Genomic DNA, 21,992 nt, shown 5'->3' with positions numbered 1-21,992 from the left:
TAGAGACTGAAACATTTCAATATGAGCTTAGCTAAAATGTTACTATAGCTAGTCTGTTGTCAAGACCGCTCATAGGTGTGACACTGGACAAGTACCTTTTGTAATGAAGCAGGCATGTCATAGCCTATGTCTTTTTTTAAATGTTGGGAAAAGTCCAGTTAATTATAAACTTAGATGTAGGGGGAATTTGACCATGACTGTGCTTTTGGACAACAAAATGAAGTTGATCTGAACCAATAGAACAGGAGATGAATTGCTCATATTGGAGTGAAATCCATGCCCTACAACTGCATCCACCTTTCTATGGTTGGGTTTTTCATGTTTTCCTCTCCCTACTCAGATTCCGATAGGCTGCAGCCTCAGCATGTGGAGCCGTGGAATAGTGTGCGCGTCACCTTCAACATCCCTCGGGACGCGGCAGAGCGACTCAGACTGCTGGCCCAGAATAACCAGCAGCAGCTCCGAGACCTGGGCATCCTCTCCGTACAAATCGAGGGTGTGTGCCATGTCATGCATAAGAGCTGTCCCAAAGATGTACCCTTTTTATTATCTTTGAAATCCAAGCAGATTTTTTATTGCTGTTGTTAATATTTTGGTTGTCCAGGCGAAGGAGCCATCAATGTGGCAATTGGGCAAAACAGAGGTCAGGAGGTCCGGGTCAACGGACCAATGGGTGCGCCTGGCCAGATGAGGATGGATTTAGGATTTCCAGGACAACCAGGCCCAGGTACCTTACACGTTTATGTTCAATAGATTCTGAGGGAGTGTGGTATGGCCTGTGCTTTGGCACAATTAAGCAGAGTGCCCCAATAGATCATAGCCATGTTGTTGGTCATAAATCACACAATCCTGTGGTGACTTGTTGCCATTATAAGCCAGTTACCACTGTTAAAAGTAGGGATGTGACAGACTTTTTTCTTAATGTAATATTTTTTTAATTTAGAGTTTTCCAATTCAAACAAAATGCATGTTAGAGCCTCTGTCTGGCATATATATGTATATAACTCTAATCAGTTGAAAATAGAATGAAAATGACAGAACTGTCTTTGTCCTTTTTTTTTTTTTTGCCGGGCCGTGTAAGCGAAGCCGGCCTTGAAGAGTGAATGTCTCTTAGTGAGTCCGTGCGTCACTGACTGACTACCCCTTGTTAAGTAGCATAGTGGTTAGAGACGCGGGCTACTTTACAACAGGTCCCGTGTTCGACTCCTGCAGTCAGCACACATGATGCCTGAGGTTCAGGACAGACAAAGACTTCGCTGGCTATAACTTTGTTGCTACGCAATAGGAAGCCTAAAATCAAACCGTTCTGGTGGATGTAAGGATTTGTTCAGGAAAGACAAACACTTCGCTGCCTACACGATTCTCTTGTCTTTTCACTTGATGAAAAAGTCAGTTATAAATATACTGTCACCTATATTGATAGATACTCAATCTCATTCACAAATGGCTAATTAGCTCTTAAAACGGCCAGTGGTAAAATAGGATTTGTTCAGAATAGACAAAAACTTCGCTGGCTACCTCCTGTAGCTACGGGAAGCCTAGTTTACTGTTATATTGCAACTATTTCTGGTGGATTTTTGAATTATGTCTTAGCATTTCTTCAGGATAGTCAAAACTTCGCTGGCTACACAATTCTCTCGTCTTTTCACTTGACGTAAAAGTCTATCGTCACCTATATTGATACTGTAGTTATTGTATCAATGTCATTCACGAATGGCTAATAAGCTGTTAAAACAACCAGTGGCAAAAGCCATACAGTTCATAGATACTGTTTGTGGTGCAGGTAAACTTCATAAGAAACGTTACTCAGTTTAACACAATGGTTAATCAGTGAATATTTAAACTTGACGTGAAGCTAATGCATGACAACGTTATATAATGTCAATATGCTATACTGACCCCTGGCAAATGGTCAGCTCTGTGGTGTTGTGGTTAACGACACAGCCTTTCACGTGGGCAACGTAGGTTAGAATCTTGAGAGGGCAGCCATGATCATCACTTTCTATTGTGGGCCGGCTGAACTAGGCTTGCCTGGTTTCTTGTTTTTAAATGTACCAACTCCCACACTCAATCTCTCGTAGGAGGCATGAGAATGAGTAACCCATCAATGGTCCCGCCCGGCCCCAGTATGTCTGGCCAGGCCATGGTCGCTGGCAGCAGTGGACAGATGCACCCCCGAGCTGCCAGACCACCACAGCAGGCCGGTGAGGACACTCCCATCTTAATAAGCAACCAGCCAACTCATTCACACAAACTTCAACTTGTAGTCAGTACGTTTAAACATGTCTCCCATCCCCTTCAGATGCAATGGACCCCATGATGTCGTTACAGCAGCAACAGCTTCAGCATCCCCAGGCTGGCCCCCATGGCCCCATGGCCCCCCAGGGTTCTCACCACATGCAGGTATACTGAGCTCAACAATAACCGTGCATCGTGATCGCTTTGTACCACAGCGTTGTTGAATCATCATCACTCATTGGCCAGAGGGGCGCTCTAAAACATAACATTTTGGATGTGCAGGGCAGTTGGGAAAGACCTTGACCAATTTGATTACTGAAATCCGTTTGAGTTCCGTTTCAGCAGTCGATTTCTCACTCATACGTTACCCCTATCAGCCCACATATCCCTGACAACTCTAAGCACAAACATCTTATGTGCCGTACTTGAAACATTGCCTACTAGCAGCAGTGAACCTGCACAGCGTGATCCAAAACACTGATGAAATAATCCAAAGTGCAGCAGTAATTCAAGGGGGACTATGATAACAATGTGTCGTGGTGTGGAATGTGTAAGTCTGAATTGGCTTTTGCCATTTTCACATCCACTATCAGGGCTCAAGGTTAATGGCCTGAATTTTTTTTTTTTACTTTCCCTCCTTCCAGAAGTTGGAATTTATCAGTGTTAAAACATAGAACTAAATACTTTTGTTACTTAACATGATTATTTATTGAAGAACAATACCAGGCAGCCATGCGTCACATCACTGCTCAACTCTTGACTGGTCAACAGCACGCAAAAAGGAGCTGCAAGATAGTTTTGTGCATGTGACAGCTTACAAAACAACTGGAGGATGTCGAGTTTATAATGCGATTGTTATTTTACCACCTCAAATATTTTTGGGGTGGTCCTGATCGGGACCGTGACTTGCTAGTTTTCAAGTCCCGACTTGACTTTTTACTGGCCCTGACTATGCTTGAGCCCTTGAAATCCTGGCAGATCCAGCCAATTACGTCAAGCTCTGGAACTGCTGGTCTGAGAAACAGATAGCTGACAGCCATTGAATGCTAGGACAGACTGTATCAGGAGTTGACCGTAGTCCTTTATTGTGTCCACAGGCCATGCAGGCCGGGAGGCAGCTCACCCAGCAGCACTCCAGCAGCAGGCTCAGCAGCAAGCCCAGATGTCCCAGCTTGGTGGGCCCCGTCCTCCCTTCAACCCCTCCGGCCAGATGCCTGGACAATCTGGTTGGAACCTTCCTGCCCAGGGAGCCCCCATGAGTCAAGCTTGGAGGAAGGCCCCTCCCCAAGTCCAGATGGGTCAGCGTCCCCCCTCCCTGGCTACGGTCCAGACCCCCAGCCATCCTCCACCTCCGTACCCGTTTGGTAGCCAACAGGCCGGACAGGTGTTCAGTGCTATGGGGCAGGGGCAGCTCCAGCCACAGCAGCAAGGGGGTGCTCAGTTTGCCGCCCCCCAACCTAAAGGTCACCAAGGTGTGCCTGGTGTGGTGGCGGGACCCCCTAGACCTCCTCCACCTCTGCCTCCCTCATCAGGACCTCAGGGCAACCTCACGGCCAAGTCCCCAGGGTCTTCACCTTCCCCCTTCCAGCAGGGTTCTCCTGGAACTCCACCCATGATGGGGCAAGGTCAGGCCCAGCTTGGCCCTCGACCTACGACCCCACAGGGTTTTCCTCAAGGGGTGGGTTCACCTGGCAGGGCCGTGCTGGGACAGCAGGGTAACATGCAGCAAGGGTTCATGGGAATGCCCCAACATGGGCAGCCTGGACCTCAAGTTCATCAAGGAGGAATGGGCGGTAAGAAATGAACCCACTCGTGATGACTAGAAATGACGGGCTCACTTTCATATGCTAGGTTTGTTTCATAGCCAACTCCTGAAATGTCTTCCCTAGTTAAAATGACTGTTATTGCAATTTGTCCTCTTTTCGAACTATAACTAAACTTTACTTCCAACATTCAAATGCCTGTCTGTGCTGGTTTGAATGATTCACTCATGGCAGTGTTTGTTCACAGGCATGCCCAAGCGTCTGCCCATGGGCTTCCCTAACGTCCAAGGGAACCAAAACTTTGCTCAGGTGACCAGCGCTGCAGGAACCCAGGGGGGAGGAGCCAATCCCCAGCTTCAAAACAGCCAGGCTATGGCGCACACAGGTACAGTAGTGATTCCATGTGTGTGAAATTAGAACAGTAAAAATCCATGTTTTGCCTTACCTACGGTATGCAGTCAAATGTAACATTTGAAGTAAGAGTGCAAACCACCTGGTTTATTTCAAATGATTTGGACTGGGGATAGAAGTAAAGTCACAGCCTTGCATTTTGCTGTGTCACTGTGAGACCAGAGTTCAAATCGTACACACAGATTAGCCAAGAACTCTTTAGTGGGGTGTTGCAATTGGCCAGCATTGTTCCGGTGTGGGAGTTAGTCATTGAATATGGTTGCCATCTAGCGACTCTTTGTGGCAGCTTGGGTGCCCATGAGCTCAGTTGAGATAACTGGCCGAAGAGTGCATTTGTCTGGCACATGGGGTTGAGGTGTACACTTCCTGGTTGAATGACGAGCGTGTGAAAAAGCATAACAAAATTGAAGGCAGGGCTTCATCAATCCAACCCAAAGCAGGGCTTCATCAAGGCAACCAAAATTGGGGTCAAAAAATGAAAATTATCAGTGCAATTTTTCTCTCATGATCTGAATTCAGGTGCCCAGTTGTCAGCCTCTACACCCATGCAAGGTCCGTCCCACTCCCAACCCAATGCCATGGGTCTCCACAGTCAGCCTCCAGGCACTACTTCTGGACCCAGTATGACCCAGACCCAGCCCAGCCTCCAGACTCAGATGATGGGTCACCAGGGTCAGCCTGTGTCCTCATCCCCCAGTCAGATGGTCCAGGGTGGGGGTCCTGGGCAAACGGTTCTCTCCAGACCACTTAACCCTGGGCAGAGAGGAGGCATGACCCCACCGAAACAACTGATTCCCCAGCAGGGTCAAGGAGGGATGCATAGCGGGCAAGGGCATCAGGCAATGCTTCTACAGCAGCAGAACTCCATAATGGAACAAATGCAACAGATGCAAGGAAACAAGCAGGCGTTTGGGGTGAAAGGTCAAGCAGGAGTGATGCCTGGTCAGATGATGCGTGGACCATCTCCTAATGTGCCTGGTAACATGAGCCAGTTCCAGCAGGCTCAGGTAGGCCAGCAACAACAACAAATGACTCCACAGCAACAACATCAACAACAACAACAACAGCAAATGGCTCAGCTCCAACAGCAGCAGTTGCAGCAGCAACACCAGCTACAACAGCAACAACTCCAACAGCAACTACAACAACAACAACAGATGAGTCAGCAGCAGCCCCAACAGGTATTTCATGACCTTCATTCACCCCCCCCTTCCATTTTTTGCACTGTGGCAATTGACGTTGGAAAATTCAAACTCCCTTTCAGCCTTTTAACGGTTTAATTTCAGTTGCTCGTTCCTTGTTTCTCTTTGTTCAGGTCCCCATGGGAAGCAATCCCAACCAGACTATGGGTATGCACGGCCAACAGATGCGACTCCCAAGTGGCCACCCTCTGGTCCAGCAACAGCTCCAGCAGCAACAGCTCCAGCAGCAGCAGAAGCAACAAGCCATGCTTCAACAGCAGGCAGCACAACAGCAGCACCCGCACACTCTCGGAGACCCGAACGGCAGCACAGGCGACATGGCCGGAGTCCAGCAGATGCTCCCAGATATGCAGGGTCAGCAACAGCAGCAGGGCATGATGGGTATTGGAGTGCCCCAGCACATGCAGGTGAGCAACGGCCACTTCCCGGGTCACGGGATGAACTTTAACCCCCAGTTCGGGGGTCAGATGCCCATGGGGGGACCCTGCGCTCAGGCAGGGGGTTTCCCAGTGAACAAGGACGTGACGCTGACCAGTCCTCTCCTGGTCAACCTGCTTCAGAGTGACATCTCTGCCAGTCAGTTCGGGCCGGGCGGGAAGCAGGGGGCTGGAGGACCCGGCCAAGCCAAACCCAAGAAGAAGAAGCCACCACGGAAGAAGAAGCCTAAAGTAGGAGAACAACCGGTGGAGGGTCTAGGGTATGGAACTGACTTTTATTGAAATATTAAGCTAGCATAGTATTTATCTAAAGTAAGGAATTAAAATGAGGGTGGATTTAATTTCAAAATAGGAGGATTTACAATGAGTGGAGTTTTTAGTGCAGTGTAGAGCAGCTGTTTAGTTTAAAGTTGACAGTTTGGAGGTGACTGGAGCAGTCTTCTTAATTATTTGGACAGATGGCCGGTTTGCTAAGGACCAGAGCACAGGCAAAGAAACTGTTGTCAAAGTATTCTTCTTGTCTTCTCTCCAGGGGGCTTGATGTGGGCACTGGTCTGGAAGACCAAGAGCTGCCAGGATTGAGTGGGGAACAGGGGCTGGGTATGGACCCTTCCGGACCCAAACTGTCAGATTTTCCCAACAGGCCTGCGAGTATGTTGTTTCTTGGTTTGCTCACTCACTCTTTTCATCTGAAATGCCGAGTGTCCTTTTTCATGATTCCTTTTCCCATACGTCAGGTTTTCCTGGCCAGACCGGAGACCAGAGAGTCCTGCAGCAGGTTCCCATGCAGTTCATGCAACAACAACAACAACAGCAGCATCAACAACAACAACAGCAACAACAAATGCAGCATATGCAACAACAACAAATGCAGCAGCAGCTACAACAACAACAACAAATGCAGCAGCAGCAGCAACAACAACAACTACAGCAGCAGATGCAAATGCAGATGCAGGGAATGCAGGTCCCTCTGGACAAGCAGGGCGGGGGCTGGAGCTCAGAGTCAGACTCAAGGCCAGCCACAGATGCACCCTCATCAGCTACAGCAGCAGCAGCAGCAGCAGCAGCAGCAGCAACAGCAGCAGCAGCAGCAGCAGCAGCAGCAGCAACAACAACAACAGCAGCAGCAACAACAGCAGCAGCAGCAGCAACAACAACAACAGGTACAACCACAAATCTCCATTCACAAGTAAGGTCTGCTTACTGCTATGAACTAACAATTGGCAAAGTCAGGTTATGGTATGCTGTGATTGAGGAAAAAACTAAAAATACAATAGTTTACAAAGGACATGTCGGAGGAGGTGGCAACCATTGTGGTGCAAGGACAGAAATGAAATGTGAAAGAGGTCTCAGAGGAAGAGCAGCTCTGTCTTGTCAAGGCTGAGCTTAATGTGGTGGGCTGACATCCACGCAGAGGTGTCAGCAAAGGGTGTTATGCTGCCTGGGTGTCAGAAAGGACCATTGCTCCTTTCCCTATGTCCTCTACATAGCAATGATATGAGAGACCCTGTGAGGATGACAAAGCCAGGTGACTTGGTGTGTAGAAATAAGGGAGGCGTTTGAACCAAGCCCTGGGGGACAGCAGCAGTGAGAGAGTCCTGCCAGGTAGGATACAATACATAGTTATAGCCATAGTGTGAAGAGCCTGCGACACCCAGCCAGAGGATGAAGTGGAATATCTGATGTAGGCAGTGGATAGATCTAGGAGGATGGCTTATTAGGGTCGTTCTGAGAGTGCTAGAATTGGTAGGAGTCAGCACGCTCAAGTGTCTTGGAAAGAAAAGACAGAAGAAATAGCCATCTGTATTTAGAGGCCCCAGGTGTTGTTTCTTAGGAATGGGAGATTTTCTTGAAGGTAGGAGGGGATGGCGTCGCCTCATCACAACATGGTTCTCAATGTGTTAAAACAGCAGCAGCAAATGATGATGATGAAGATGCAGGAGCAGGCTAAGAACCGCATGCCGCTCACTCCTGGCGGGCAGCACCCCTCCAGGACCATGGTGAACCCTGGTGAGGCCCAGAGGATGCCAGTCTCCCAACAAGGCAACATGCCTGTCATGATCAACCTACAGGGGCATGGAGTGCCCCCCTCCCCAGACAAGGCCAGAGGAATGCCCCTAATGGTAAACCCACAGGTATCTGATGTATGAACAGTTAATTTTACCAACATTTTTTATTGTTCTTTGAATGTTCTATGCCTGTTTAAGTTTGCTGTGTGGACAATATTTTTTTTTCTCATTGATTTCCTTTTTGAATTTAGATGGCCGGGGCAGCCAGACGGATGTCTCACCCTGAGGCAGGACCTGGTACCCAGGTTACGGGGGCAGAGGAGGCCCCTGGAGGTCCCCATTCCCTGCCGGACCGACCCGGGGGCCAGGATATGGGGATGCAGCCTGGGAACGGCACTCAACAAATGGTGGTGAACCAGGGCCCCAACGGCCACATGATGAAGCAGGGACCTGGCCCCTCTGGCATATCCCAACACCCCGGAGCCAGCCCACAGCAGCAGATGCCCCCTCAGCCCCAGCAAGGTGGCCCCATGCCAGGCCTCCACTTCCCTAACGTCCCCACTACCTCCCAGAGCTCCAGGCCCAAAACCCCAAACAGGGCCAGTCCCAGGCCTTACCACCATCCTCTCACCCCTACCAACCGTCCTCCTAGCACAGAGCCCTCTGAGATCAACCTCTCCCCTGAGAGGCTGAACGCCTCTATTGCAGGCCTGTTCCCTCCCAAGATCAACATCCCTCTTCCCCCCAGGCAACCTAACCTCAGCCGGGGCTTTGACCAGCAGGGCGGCCTCAACCCCACCACCCTTAAAGCCATAGGGCAGGCTCCTCCCAGCCTCTCAATGCCTGGCAATAACGGAAGCGCTGGGGGAAACTCCAATAATGGTCAGCAGTCTTTCCCAACAGGCAGCGGAGCGGCCAACTTGGCCCAGGCGAAACAGGACAAGCAACCTGGGGGTGGGCTGGCTAAAAGGGTCAGTCCCAGCAACAGCCGAAGATCCAGTCCTGCCTCCAACCGCAAAGCTGCCACCCCCAGTCCGGGGAGGCAGAAGGGGGCCAAGATGGCCCTCACCACCCCTCCGCACCAGCAGCAAATGGTCAACCCCCAGACGGGCCAGACTATAATGCACAGCCCCGCGGTCGTGCCTCCTAGCCCAGTCTCTCACCTGCAAGGGACGGGCCCAGAAACTCAGCAGATCCAGAGCCCCTTCCAGGTGCCGCAGGGTAACACGACAGAGATGTCTAGGGAAGGGCAGGGCATGCCGGGTGTTGAGCAGCGCCAGATGCCCCAGCCTCTGAGGGAGCTCGCCACACCCCGGATGTCTAGCCCTCGGGTCCCAACTCCTCAGGAGGCTAAATCTGGTCTTGAGCCCACGCTGGTAGCTGCAGAGAGGCAACCACTGTCTGCTTCTGAGGCGTCTGCTGCTCTTAGGGCTGCTCCTACCTCTCTCAACCAACTACTGGACAACTCTGTCAACCCCAGCGTGCCAGCCAGGTGCACCCAAGGCCCTCCGGCTGGGGATCCTAGCTCCAAGGAGAGCACTAAAGCCACTGTAGACCGAGAAATCCCATCCGGTGCTTTTCAGACCTCTGAAGTTAGGATTTCCCCAGTGGCTACTGCTGCTGTTACTGTGAAGGAGTTGGAAGCTAAACCTAACCCCAATTCAGCTCCCACACCGAAACACCCAAATCCGGTTGGTAGTCCTAACCCGCAGCCTAACACAAATCCTAATCTGAGTGCTAATCCTAGCCTCAATTTAAACCCAAGTGCTGGCCCTAATTTACACATGAGCTCTGGTCCCGGCATCAACCCTAACACCCCTAGCCCTAACTTAAATCCCGCCGCTACCTCCAGCCCTGCTTTAAACCAGACTGCTAGCCTCCGCTTCAGCGCGGCCGCTAGCCCCAGCACGGCCATGGTCGGCCACCGGAATCCCAGCCCAAACCCTGCAGCCAGCCCCAAGCCAACACCTAGCCCAAAACCTGCGACGAGCGTCTCCGCAGTCCTGCAGATCCCGGCGTCGTCCACCGCCATCTCCTCCAACCAGATAGCCGTGTTGGTCACCTCCATCAGTTCCACCTCCGCCCAGGTCCAGCCAGCTGTTGTCTCTGCCATGATGACCGTGCCCAACAAGAGCATCCGGCCCCAGCAGGCTCCCGGCCCCCGGTCCCAGGTCATCCCCACGTCTTTGTTCATCAACACCAGGACCCCCATCTTCCAGGTGTCGACTTCGTCCGTCGCCCCCAACGCTGGTGCAGTTTCCCAGCCGGTCAGCGTGGTAGGGCCCATCCAGGTGTCCAGCGCAAACTTCCAGTTCACCACCGCTCCGACCCAGGCCAAAGCTCCGGTGGTCATGGCTCCTGCCTCAACCCAGGCGGCTGTAGTTAGCGTGACCGGCATGCAGCCAGCCCGAACCCTGGTGGAGCAGGTCCAGATGGCCACCAGACAGGCTTCCCCTATTGCCACTCTTCCTCCTCCACCGCAACAACGGCCTGGCACTCCCAAGCCAGAGGCCCCTGGTGAGGCCCCTGGCGGCCAGAAATATAGCCCACCGCTTGGGCAGCCGTCCCCCCGTCCGAGCCCCTCACCTACAGCCTCAGCCTCATCTCCCTTCCATCAACCCCTCGTGTCCCCTCCTCCGTGCTCCAGCCCCAGTGCCCCAACTGGCTCCCGGAAAAGCCCCATGTCCCCCTCATCGACTGCCCAGGCCCATGGCAAGCTGGTCCATGCTCCTGGCGCCGCACCAGCAAGCAGTTTACCAGGTTCCCAACAGGTGGCTAAAGACCGGCCCGCCCAGCCTTTAGCGCGCCGCTTCCCAATCTGGTCTGAATGCCGGGCCTGTGCCTCCTCACCCCTCCCCTCTGCTGCCCGTCGCCCAGAACGAGGCACATATGCCCAACCCTCCCGCCACTGCTCTGAAAGTCACCACCCCTCCTCCCGTATCGTCCCCAGCTCCGACACCTGCCCTTGTTGCTCAGTCCTCCGCTCCTGCCCCAGCCTCTTCCCCCCTCTCCACAGTTCCGGTCCGTGTCAACACCCCGACCCCTGCTCTGCTCCCAAGTCCATCCCAGGCCACCTCTCCTGTCGCGCCTGGTCCCTCCAACCCTTCCGGGGAGTCTGCAGTCTCATCCTCCCATGCGACCACCGCCCCTACTGGGTCCCAGCCCGTCCCCACAACCACAGAGCCTCCCAACCAACCAGCCCCACCAGATGCCCCGGCATCCGCAGATAACACCCCAGGTACATATCTGTTAGGGATGTAAACCTTTGGCATGACAGTGATACGATACTGTATTGATAGCCAGGGCAACGATTCAATGCCTTTTCTACCTTATTTTCAACTGCTGTGCGTTGAGTTGCCTTGCCCATACGTCCGTTCTTCCAGTGCTATCCTTATGTGTTAATATCTTATTGTACTTAACTGATATTCTTGTTAACGTCCTAGGTAATCTGCTTTGCTATCAAGCCAGAAAGGTCTTGCTAATTCAAAACAGCCCTGGAAATGGTTAATCTAACTAGACAATGTTTGGGAGCATGTTCTTCTCCCTTTTTGTTTTTACAAACCTGACCAAGTTAATACAGCAGTACAGTCAGCTCATTTGTTATAGCACAGAAGATGTCACTATTCCCTGCCATTAGGTAAATGACTACAGACAAGGGTTTGACAAATGCCTTCTCGTTCAGCAGGCGTCTCTACGCTATAAATCTATTGTTGAACGTCACATCCATGCTAATTAATCATTGCCTCACAAAATGGGTCCATCGATGCATTGTGGCCCCCCTAATATCTGTTCGCAGGTCAGAGATTGAGTAACTAACCCCAAACCTACCCCAACAACAACACATTTTAATATTCTGAATTCTTACTCTTTGAAAATTATAATAACCTCCAGCATGCAATTCTCTCCTAGCGTCAGTTGAACCTGAGGGTCTACAGCAAGAAGAGGCAGCTGCTACTGAGAAGACTGGTACGTGTTGTCACACCCAATTATATATGGTCAAACAAAATGTTGGATCCTTAGGGGGTTTTAATGAATGACCTGGTAATGACTTTATATGGTTTTACTGCAACAGGCCATACCGATCAGCCATAACATTATGACCACTGACAGGTGAAGTGAATAACGCTGATAATCTCATTATCATGACACCTGTCAGCTGGTGGGATATATTAGCCAGCAAGTGAACATTCTGTTCTCAAAGTTGATGTGTTAGAAACAGAAAGCGTAAGGATCTGAATGAATTTGACAAGGGCCATATTGTGACTACAAGACAACTGGGTCAGAGCATCTCCAAAACTGCAGCCTTTGTGGGGTGTTCCCGGTCTGCAGTGGTCAGTACCTATCAAAAGTGGTCCAAGGAAGGACTGGGTCATGGGTGGTCCAAGGCATATCGATACATGTGGGGAGTGAAGGCTGGCCCGTGTGGTCCGATCCAACAGACAAGCTACTGTAGCTCAAATTGCTGAAAAAGTTAATGCTGGTACTGATAGAAAGGTGTCAACACACAGTGCATCACAGTTTTTTGCCTATGGAGCTGCAGACCAGTCAAGGTGCCCATGCTGACCCCTGTCCACTGCTGACAGCGCCTACGGTGGGCACGTGAGCATCAGAACTGGGCCATGGAGCAATGGAAGAAGGTGGCCTGGTTTGATGAATCACATTTCCTTATACATCCTGTGGATGGCCGGGTGCGTGTGTGTCACTTACCTGGAGAACATGGCACCAGGATGCACTACGGGAAGAAGGCAAGCCAACAGAGGCAGTGTGACTCTTTGGGCAATGGTCTTCTGGGTCTAGTGGAATCCATGCCTTGATGGGTCAGGGCTGTTTTTGTGGCAAAAGGGGGATCTACACAATATTAGGCAGGTGGTCATAATGTTATTGCTGATCGGTGTAAATGAAAAACGTTACACAGATATTAGCGGTATTCCATGAATGTACCATGTAATATTAAGCAATACTCAAGGGCATTAAAGTACTGTATGCATTATTAATTTTCAAGCCTTAGATATGTACAGCTCCGGGATCAGAACTATGATACGCTGTATGCTGTGGCCATAACATGCTTCTTTCTGCAATATTTAATAACAGTTTTTTTTCCCTTCTGCAGCAGAAGATGGTGCAACTATATCCGAGCAAGGGTGAGGTTTTCAAAACATATTTCAAACTAAGGAAATGAAACCTTATGATAAACATCAGTAGGGAATAAAATGCGTTACATATTACAGGAGCAATTGGGCTAACATATTTCCTTTTTTAAAGGTTATCAGTTTTCCTATATCTTTTTTTAGTAGTTGGCCTAGTCCCAAGTGCCATGTTTGTAAACAGAAATGCTTGGACATTTATAACTCCAATGAAACTCAGGAAGTTCATTTGGTTGGCCTGGGCAGTGGGATACATGAGGAAATCCCATGAGCCTCGCCGGCCTCCGCACTGGTATGTATGCTTAGCATGCAAACTACACTACATAGCCAGAAAGATATGGACACCTTCAATTTAGTGGATTCTGCTATTTCAGCAACTTACGGCTAACAGGTGAATAAAATCGAGTGCACAGCCATGCAATCTCCATAGACAAACATTGGCAGTAGGATGGCCGTACTGATGAGCTAAGTGATTTTCGACGTGGCACTGTCATAGAAACTGAGTTCCTGACCTTTATGCCCTAGTCAACTGTAAGTGCTGTTATTGTCAAGTGGAAACCTCTAGGTGCAACAACCGCTCAGCCGCCAAGTAATAGGCCACACAAGTGCGTAAAACTTGTCTATCGCTGGTTGCAACACTCACTTGTTCCAAACCGCCTCAAGAAGCAACGTGAGCACCAGAGCTCTTCTTCAGGAGCCTAATGGAATGGGTTTGCAAGCCGAACAGCCACAAGCTTAAGAATATCCAGTCTAATGTACATCAGACAGTGATATGAGTACTAGCTCACTAAGAACTTCACTTTACACATTGAGTATAAATATAGCCATGTCTAATGATTTGTTTTGGGTGTGAGATTTTATCATTAAGAGTATGTTGGGGGACTAAAGCCATGTTTGTTCAGCATCGTCACAGCTTAGTTTACCGCTCTTTTTCCACTTCTATCACAGATGGGCAAAGAAAAGAAAGACGCCCGTCAACTTAGTCCCAAGGTATGTATTTACACGTTTGAGCGCTGCCAGGACACGTGCAGCCGCCCTGTCGTGTCCACCATTTTGTTATCTATCGGATACCGTTTGGTGTGAAGACGGACAGTATCTGTGGTAGACGAGGAAAAACAGCCCAGTCTGAAACGGTTTTCCCAGCTGAGGAATACCGGAGTGGTATTTCATCTTTTGCTGAGGAGCTTCTGTGGAGTTACCTCCTTCCTTTATAGATTTTTGAAATAATTTGACTCCTGCCTTTTCTTTATCCCCTCTTTCTTGCCGTGTCTGTGGCTCTGTTTTCTTTGTTGGGCATCTGTCAGGGTTGCCGTGGAGAAGCCGAAGGGTCCTAGCAGACGGAGCTCGCGGGCGGACAAGGAGGTGGACGAGGAGACCGTGGCAGACAGCATGCAGAGGAAGAGACCGGCCAGGCCTGGAGCTAGTGCCGCTACTAAAGGTACACACACACACACTCAATCAGACACATACCATACAGATCAGAAACGCGTCCCACTGATTTAAGATGAAAACGCCCGTTCACATTTAAAGGTCTTGTAGCTAAATGTTGTTCCTTTGTCTTCAGAGACGGGTGCCAGCCCTACCCAGGCTAAGAGAAGGAAGTCTAAATGACCACAGAATAAAACCCTGTGGACTCAAATGTACATTCATTTTTCTCTGTCAATCATTTGATGAGCTACTGTTCTCCTGATTTATGAATTTAAGTATGTTTCCCCTTTCACATGTGGTCCTACTTTCATTCTTTCTAATTATGTTATAAAGGTGCAAAACACAACAAGCTCACATTACATCGGAATGTTATTTTGGCATATGTCTCTGCACTAGAAAGTTGAAATGCTGTTTTCACTACAACTATTGGAATAAACAAAAGACGCAGACATTATCCAGATGAGCTTATGTTGTAATTTGAGTTTGAGTGTTTTATATAATGTTATAACATGATAACATACTTCCATTTTGCATTGTAGTCAATGGCTTGTGACCACTAAGCAAAATTTGACAACCAATTTTCTCTGTATCGAAGGAATATATAAACTGTTTTTGGGGATCAACTACAAGCACATAAAGTGAAAATAAGGCCTCATGTAAAAATGGCTAAACTACCCCTGAATGGAGAAAATGTACAGATAACTGTTTGCAAATAATTTGTTGATGTTTTGTCCTGCTATCATGTGAGGTTGTAGCGAGTGTGCGTGCGTGTGTGCGTGCCCTTTAGTTTTTAGTTTTTTATGCTGGATTAATCATGTGAAGACTGATAAATGTGACTCAATTGTATAATTATGTTGTAAAACTGAATTAAATTTTCTACTACTTATTTGTCTTGTATTGAAGTGGTTTAATGTGTTGAATTTTTTTAAGTTGTACTGTTGACATTCTGGAGAGAAGTTAAAGAACTAGATTGGGATGCATGAATATGATTAAATTGTGGTTGCATTGCAGGCTTGCTATTGACCATATCATTCATAGTTCCTGTATTTCTAACTGGTTTCTATGTTTATTCTATGGTCTTACCAGAAACTGTGAACATGTTCTACTGAAGGGAGGAACCATGTAGGACTGTAGGCAACATTGTTTTTCATTATTTGTATGAATTTGAGCATGCGCAGTTGCCAAAAACTCGGACTTGTGCTCAGTGCGCATCGACTCCATTCCACAGTCTATCTAGACTACTCTGTCAACCTCATCCTCTTACCTTAGGCATCTGTCTTGTGTTTTTGCTTTACAATTAAGCAAATTAACAATGAGCGGAGATCATGGTCCAAGAGACTCTCAGGTAGTGTTATTATGCGTTTTGATATGAAGTAAATAGTTAATTGCATTATGTGACAATAGGTTTAGTTGACAAGATATTGATAAAATCACATTGTTTGCATGATTGCGATAGATGTCAGTTAGTTTAATAAGTTGTCAATGTGAAGACAACTTTTATTTAAAATGCTACTTACGATCGATTGGTTATGTGAATAATTGTTCATTATATTCCAATGTTGAAACTTGCCATTTTCATTCCTCCCGGGATATATGAATTAGAGAAACATTTTAAGAAAAAATATTCATATTTTTGTACATTTTGCAGGCCAATTCTGGGTCTCGAGCCAATGGTAAGTTGTCTTTGGATGTGGATAAATAGTGTATCATGGTTTTGCTTGTGTTCATCTCGGTACCTCTGTCTACTGTTACTCCTTAGCTGTTAGTTGAGGACAGAAATGGCGTCCCAGAGACTAAGTCCCTTCTCCTCCACTCTCTTGCAGCTATTGTTCCAAAAGAGGGCCTTTAAATTAGTCTTTCGACCAATAATATTTCGATCTGAGGATATATTCTGGTAGCGCTTTACACTGTGTTTCTCAAACAGGCTATTGCATACCCATCTTGTGGTGCAAACATTTATAATTTTGTAGCCGAAAGTGGTGACATTATGGTTGAGGACTTAGTCTCTGCGCCATTTTCTTTTTCTATATCTAGCAGACAGTGCGCCGAGCACTGATGGAACAGTTGGCCGTGATATGGAGGCTAGAGCTGGGCTCTTATCTGCCTCTCCCACCTATGGCTTGCAAAATCGCTGCAGACATTACTGCCACTACATTACCTTTGTCAAAATAGTTGCTCTATTTAAAATGCATGTTTTAAATATTGTTATAGATTGTTGCATTTGTTAGGCAACTTTGGACATGTTTTTTGGAAATCATACTGGAATTATGCCAACGTAATAATGCCCATTTCAACGAATAGGTTGGGGAATCGGGGCTCTTAAGTAACCTGCACACACCTTTTTACAGCTCAACATTTTATTGTTAAAATGTTTAAAGAGTCACGAGAATAGGATAATGATATGACAGTGATGAATTATTGTCTTATTGATTCACTACAAAGATGAATGGGCGCCACAAGGTGCACCTTGTTCAAGATCAAGACTGATAAGCCATACTCCCTGATAAGTCACTCCTAATTAGCAGTTGTCCCATATCACTCGGTGGAATAAAATAAAATTGCAATTTACTTCACTCAAAGAAAATGACCAGATTTCACTTATTGAGGTGTTATAGAAACTATGAATACTGAAAAAGGCAGCTTCCTATTCCCAATATAGTGCATTACCTCTGACCCAAATTATTTTTTGATTTGCATTAATGCACCTGGAATAGGATAGCCTTTCAATTTTAAGTCTAAAACTACATAGGAGGTTAGTAATAAAATTATGACTTGTTTAAATAACTGCCATGCAAATATATATCTGCAAAGTATATAAATAAATAAGGGTAGCCCTCCACTGATTTTCAAAATCCTGATGTGGTCCTCAAGCCAAAAAGTTTAGACACCTCTGTTTTACAGTAAATTATAAACTAAATGGTATATTTAAACAATAACTACATAGACATTCAAAATTCCAGCCTACTCATTTTGAACAACATTTGGCAGTTAAGGACTGTTATGGAGTGTCTGATTTAAAGTTTAATATTAAACACCCTAAAATGATGGGTGACCCTGCAGTCTGCATGTACATACACTCTGCGCTCGGTAGACCCTATAATGTTGGTTACAGTCCTTATGAAGGCTACTAAAAGTCTGTCCCTGAACTTCTCTTCCAGACACTCACAGGCACAAGGACAAGCACAAAGATAAAGAGCTCCGTCACAAAGAGCAAAAAAAAGATAAGGAGCGAGAGAAAGTCAAGCACAGCAATAGGTATGTTGCCTACACCTTCCTTTTACTCTCTCTGTCTTTTCCTCATCTCACTTTTTAAAGTGAATAATCCCATGGATCAAAGGCTTGCTATTGTCTTCTCAGTCCCGCTGAGAGTTTCTCAGATTACTTTTCATCTTGTCCTCTCTGGACACACAGTCCATTCTCATCACAGGTCTGGTGATAAATATACATATTTTATTCATGCTTCATATGTGGTTTTGGGACTAACCACAGGAATTATCTGCTTAAGTCTGTTGACTCTGGACTTATGTCTGTTGACTCTGGACTTAAGTCCCTGTTTTTGGTAACTGCACTGCAAAAAGTGATTCCTCAGAAATATGTATTAAAAAAACTGAGTAGTAAGAGAAAAATGCTTCAATCAAACAAAGAAAATCTACATAAGTTATAAAGTGTCATTCAGACACAATGACAAATCTGAATGAGCCTGATGTTCTTGTTTTCAGACTGTAAAAGTTGAAATGTCTTATTCCAAGAGTAAGACTATGAAGCTTGTTTTCAGAATTTTCAGTCTTGTTACAACCACATTGGAAGATTATTTGCTTGATTCAAAAACAAAATGTGGAAGATTTTTTTTTCAGTGTCCCTGGAAATGTTCCATTAACCCTGAAAAAGAGTGAAGTTAACTTGAAATTTCAATAATCTGACGCTTTAGTCTAATTGTAACTGTTATGTACTATATGGCAAAATAGTAGGATTTTAGTCTGTGTATAAAAATGGTTACAGAAATATCATGCTATTTAAGAATTTTTATAAGAATCGCTGGGATTTGAATAGTTAGTTGTACAAAGCCTTGAATTTAAAATCGTGTAATTTTCCTGCATTGTTTGATGTGGGTTTGCCCAGGTTGTGTATTGTAGTCTTTATTTAGTATAAGAACTCTCTTTTACCAGAATCCTTTGTGTCTGTGTGTCTTTGTTTCATTTCACCCCTATCCAACAACCTTTCACCCCTGACCTCTCCTGTGTTGTCTCTCAGTGAACACAGGGAGCACTCAGATAAGAAGCACAGAGACAAGGACAAGGTGAAAAACTTTGATGGGAGTGGGGAGAGACACAGGGAGAAACAGGATAAGGATAAGAGGAGAGAGGAAAAGGTTTGTTTTCTGAAGATTTGATTTTTTTCTGGAATTGTGTTTTTTGTATTGAGCAGTGTGCTGAACTAGCAGTGGGATAGATTCATACCCATGCTGCAGCATTGTGTTTCCTAGAGATGGCAGCTTAAAACACTAGACCTCCCTACTTCTATCACAGGTCAAATCATCCCATGTTGAGCAAGCCCAAGAAAGACAAAGAGAACGGACACACGAGGTAAATGGACATGGAATAGACGGTTCTTTTTCTTTGGAATTGAAACTATAAGCATTCATAAGTACTGTAACTCTTAACCTTAAGAATGGTTATAGATAGCGATATTTTGAATGTGTCCCACAGGGAGAGGCGGAGCAGTCCCAGCCCTTCTGCCTTTAAAAGCGAACCAGCGGAAGACAACGGCTACCCCTCTCCCAAACATAACAAGACTTTAAAGAGAGAGCGAGTTGAGGAGGAGTGAGTGAGCACAACATTCTAATGCCTCTTACTAAGTGTTGTTCCAATAGGGCACGGTTCAGCAGCAAACAGGAAGTCTCTCCCTGCAGCGGGCAGAGCATTGGCTCTTTCCATGTCTGTAGTGCCAATCAGGAAGACCAACACACAGGAAATTGATACAGAAATGTATTAAGATTTATAGATTTCAAATGTTTTACTGACTTTGTTATGATATGTCCACCTTATGAATTGTTCCTGACTGCAGTTTTGAAGAAAATAATCAAATAAAACCAAGACCCTTTTTGAACATGCTTAAAACCTATGATGGTTGTATATTGTTCAGATTTGAGTACAAGCCCAAAAAAATCAAGACCGAGAATGGAAAAAAGCTGAAGAAGAGAAAACAGGAATATGAAGATGAAGAAGAGGTGAGTTGAAGTTCTCTGCTGAGGTTGGATAGCCTCTTTGCTTCCCTTGTTGATACCATGTATTTAATTTGTCTTGGTCAGGACATAAAACCTAAGAAGACAAAAGACAAGAAAGCTGGAGCGGAATCCAAGAAAGTCAAGAAGGAACCAGAAGAGAAATGGAAATGGTGAGATGTTTGTGAGGATTGGTTGACTCCTGCAGATCATCACAGTTCTGTCCTTGAGCAAGACAGGTAACCCTAATTGCTCTTGTGAGTAGCTCTAAATAATTGCATCTGCTAAATGACTGAAATGTCAATGTAAATGAACTCCTTCGATTCTTGTGGGTACCATAAAAAAACGACAATCATGCATGGTTTCTACTTTGAATTAGTCATTTATTTCATAAACATGTCGTCATCCATCTTGTTTCGGGGTGTAGGTGGGAGGAGGAGAGGGCCACTGACGGCTCCAAATGGAGGTTTCTGGAACACAAGGGACCTGTTCTTGCTCCTCCATATGAACCACTTCCTGGCCATGTCAGATTTTTTTACGATGGTGAGTTATGTTAAAAAGTTATGGCCTATTTACAGTGCTTGACTTGGGCCGGTCTGGTACCTTCAACCCAACGTTCCGGTACTTCTAATTTTAGCAAACACCGTTCCGGTTCCTTGTTGCACAACTCCCTTTGTACTACTCTGACACTGCCTTGCAAAGTCTGATAATGGAAGTTTTCAGTTGTTACAGGTACGTGTCTACCTCAGGAACCTCACTTCTGCTATCCCTGTATTTCAATTGCACATGCACCTTGCACATTCAATTTGCCTCTTTGCACATTTAGAATTACCATTGTACGTGCATTTTAACAGTTGTTACATATTAATTACCTCAGGGACCTCATTGCTGCCACAAAACTATTTTTCCACTTAACATAAACTATACTTAATACTTGGACATTTTCTTCCCTCACCTATTTGCCTTAATTGCCCATTTAGTATTGCCATTTGTGCTGCATTTGCCTTCATTACACATCTATACATTCCACTTGTAATATACATTTACTTAACATATGTAAATACTTCTATCCCTCTTCTACTTGCACTTCTGGTTAGATGCTAACTGCATTTCGTTTTACTGTACATGTATTTATTCAATGACAATAAAGTTGAATCTAATCAAATCTTTTTTTAGGCAAAAGAACAAGCCTTATTTACACATACATTTTGATGAACATAGTCTAATGTTTGATTTGGCAGTTCCTGCACTTATTCTAGCCGAGGTCAAGCACTGCCTATTTATATCTACTTCTGTGTTTCTTACTCTTTCCCTTTCTCTTACTCTGTTTTCTCCTCTTCATTTCCCCTTTCTCTCTTCTTTATTCTCTCTCTCTCTTTTTCCTCACTTCCCCTTGTTCTCTCCGTCTTCTTCTCGTTCTCTCTTTCCCTGTTTCTCTCCCTTTCTCTTAGGTAAGCCCATGAAGCTCAGTGCTGCAGCAGAGGAGGTTGCTACTTTCTTCGCCAAGATGCTGGACCATGAGTATACCACCAAGGACATCTTCAGGAAGAACTTCTACAAAGACTGGAGAAAGGTACCGCCTCTCTTCATCCAGTGGAATTTTCCCAATTTTTTTTAAAATAAATAATAATCTGTTCTGTCCTTTAACCCCAGGAAATGACATCAGAGGAGAAATCAAAGATCACGGATTTAACCAAGTGTAACTTCACCGAGATGAGTGAGTACTTCAAAGCTCAATCAGAGGCCCGGAAACAGATGTCCAAAGAGGAGAAACTGGTGAGGCCTGAGAAAGTACACGTGTACATACTTTCAGTTGTGCTCAAAAGTGGGATTGCATACACTTGGAGAATTGGTAATTTATGTACCATTTGTAAAGAAAACATGAGTGAGCAGGCAAAACACGGCTTTTATTTCTTATGGGATTCACATTCAATTGTAGGTCATAACAGAATGGCACAATCACAAAACATGGCAACAAGGGAAAAAAATGAACTGACCCCTGTTCAAAAGTCTGCATATCCTTAGTTATTAATACTGTGTATTGCCCCATTTAGCATCAATGACAGCGTGCAGTCGTTTGTGATAATTGTCTATGAGGCCACAAATTCTTGCAGGTGGTATAGCTGCCCATTCGTCCTG

General features: G+C 46.2%; 2 protein-coding genes and 2 long non-coding RNA genes across 5 annotated transcripts in view; all 4 read left to right on the top strand.

The window, feature by feature from the left end:
• ncoa6 (nuclear receptor coactivator 6) overlaps nucleotides 1-21,992 on the top strand; it is a 40,009-nt gene that overhangs the window by 2,058 nt on the left and 15,959 nt on the right. The window lies entirely within an intron of this gene.
• Nucleotides 2,192-3,360, top strand: LOC117595391. The gene is made up of 3 exons (XR_004576615.1): nucleotides 2,192-2,204; nucleotides 2,303-2,403; nucleotides 3,336-3,360. It is a non-coding gene; the product is annotated as an uncharacterized LOC117595391 (long non-coding RNA).
• LOC117592809 (proline-rich receptor-like protein kinase PERK2) lies at nucleotides 10,860-15,518 on the top strand. Of its 2 annotated transcripts, XM_034296001.1 has the most exons (6): nucleotides 10,860-11,298; nucleotides 11,970-12,026; nucleotides 13,171-13,201; nucleotides 14,153-14,194; nucleotides 14,509-14,642; nucleotides 14,769-15,518. In XM_034296001.1, exons 1-6 carry the CDS (start codon nucleotides 10,950-10,952, stop codon nucleotides 14,813-14,815), a joined length of 660 nt encoding a protein of 219 aa, XP_034151892.1. In that variant the 5' UTR covers nucleotides 10,860-10,949; the 3' UTR covers nucleotides 14,816-15,518. The 2 variants fall into 2 exon arrangements, with proteins under 2 accessions (XP_034151892.1, XP_034151893.1); XM_034296002.1 differs by lacking the exon at nucleotides 14,153-14,194.
• Nucleotides 19,822-20,579, top strand: LOC117595392. The gene is made up of 4 exons (XR_004576616.1): nucleotides 19,822-19,859; nucleotides 19,941-20,092; nucleotides 20,281-20,396; nucleotides 20,491-20,579. It is a non-coding gene; the product is annotated as an uncharacterized LOC117595392 (long non-coding RNA).

The sequence above is a fragment of the Esox lucius genome, chromosome 12 (assembly GCF_011004845.1).
Source record: "Esox lucius isolate fEsoLuc1 chromosome 12, fEsoLuc1.pri, whole genome shotgun sequence".
In the NCBI taxonomy this organism is placed as follows: domain Eukaryota; kingdom Metazoa; phylum Chordata; class Actinopteri; order Esociformes; family Esocidae; genus Esox; species Esox lucius.
The sequence above is the reverse complement of the archived record's forward strand: the minus strand, read 5'-3'. Positions and strand labels throughout refer to the sequence as shown.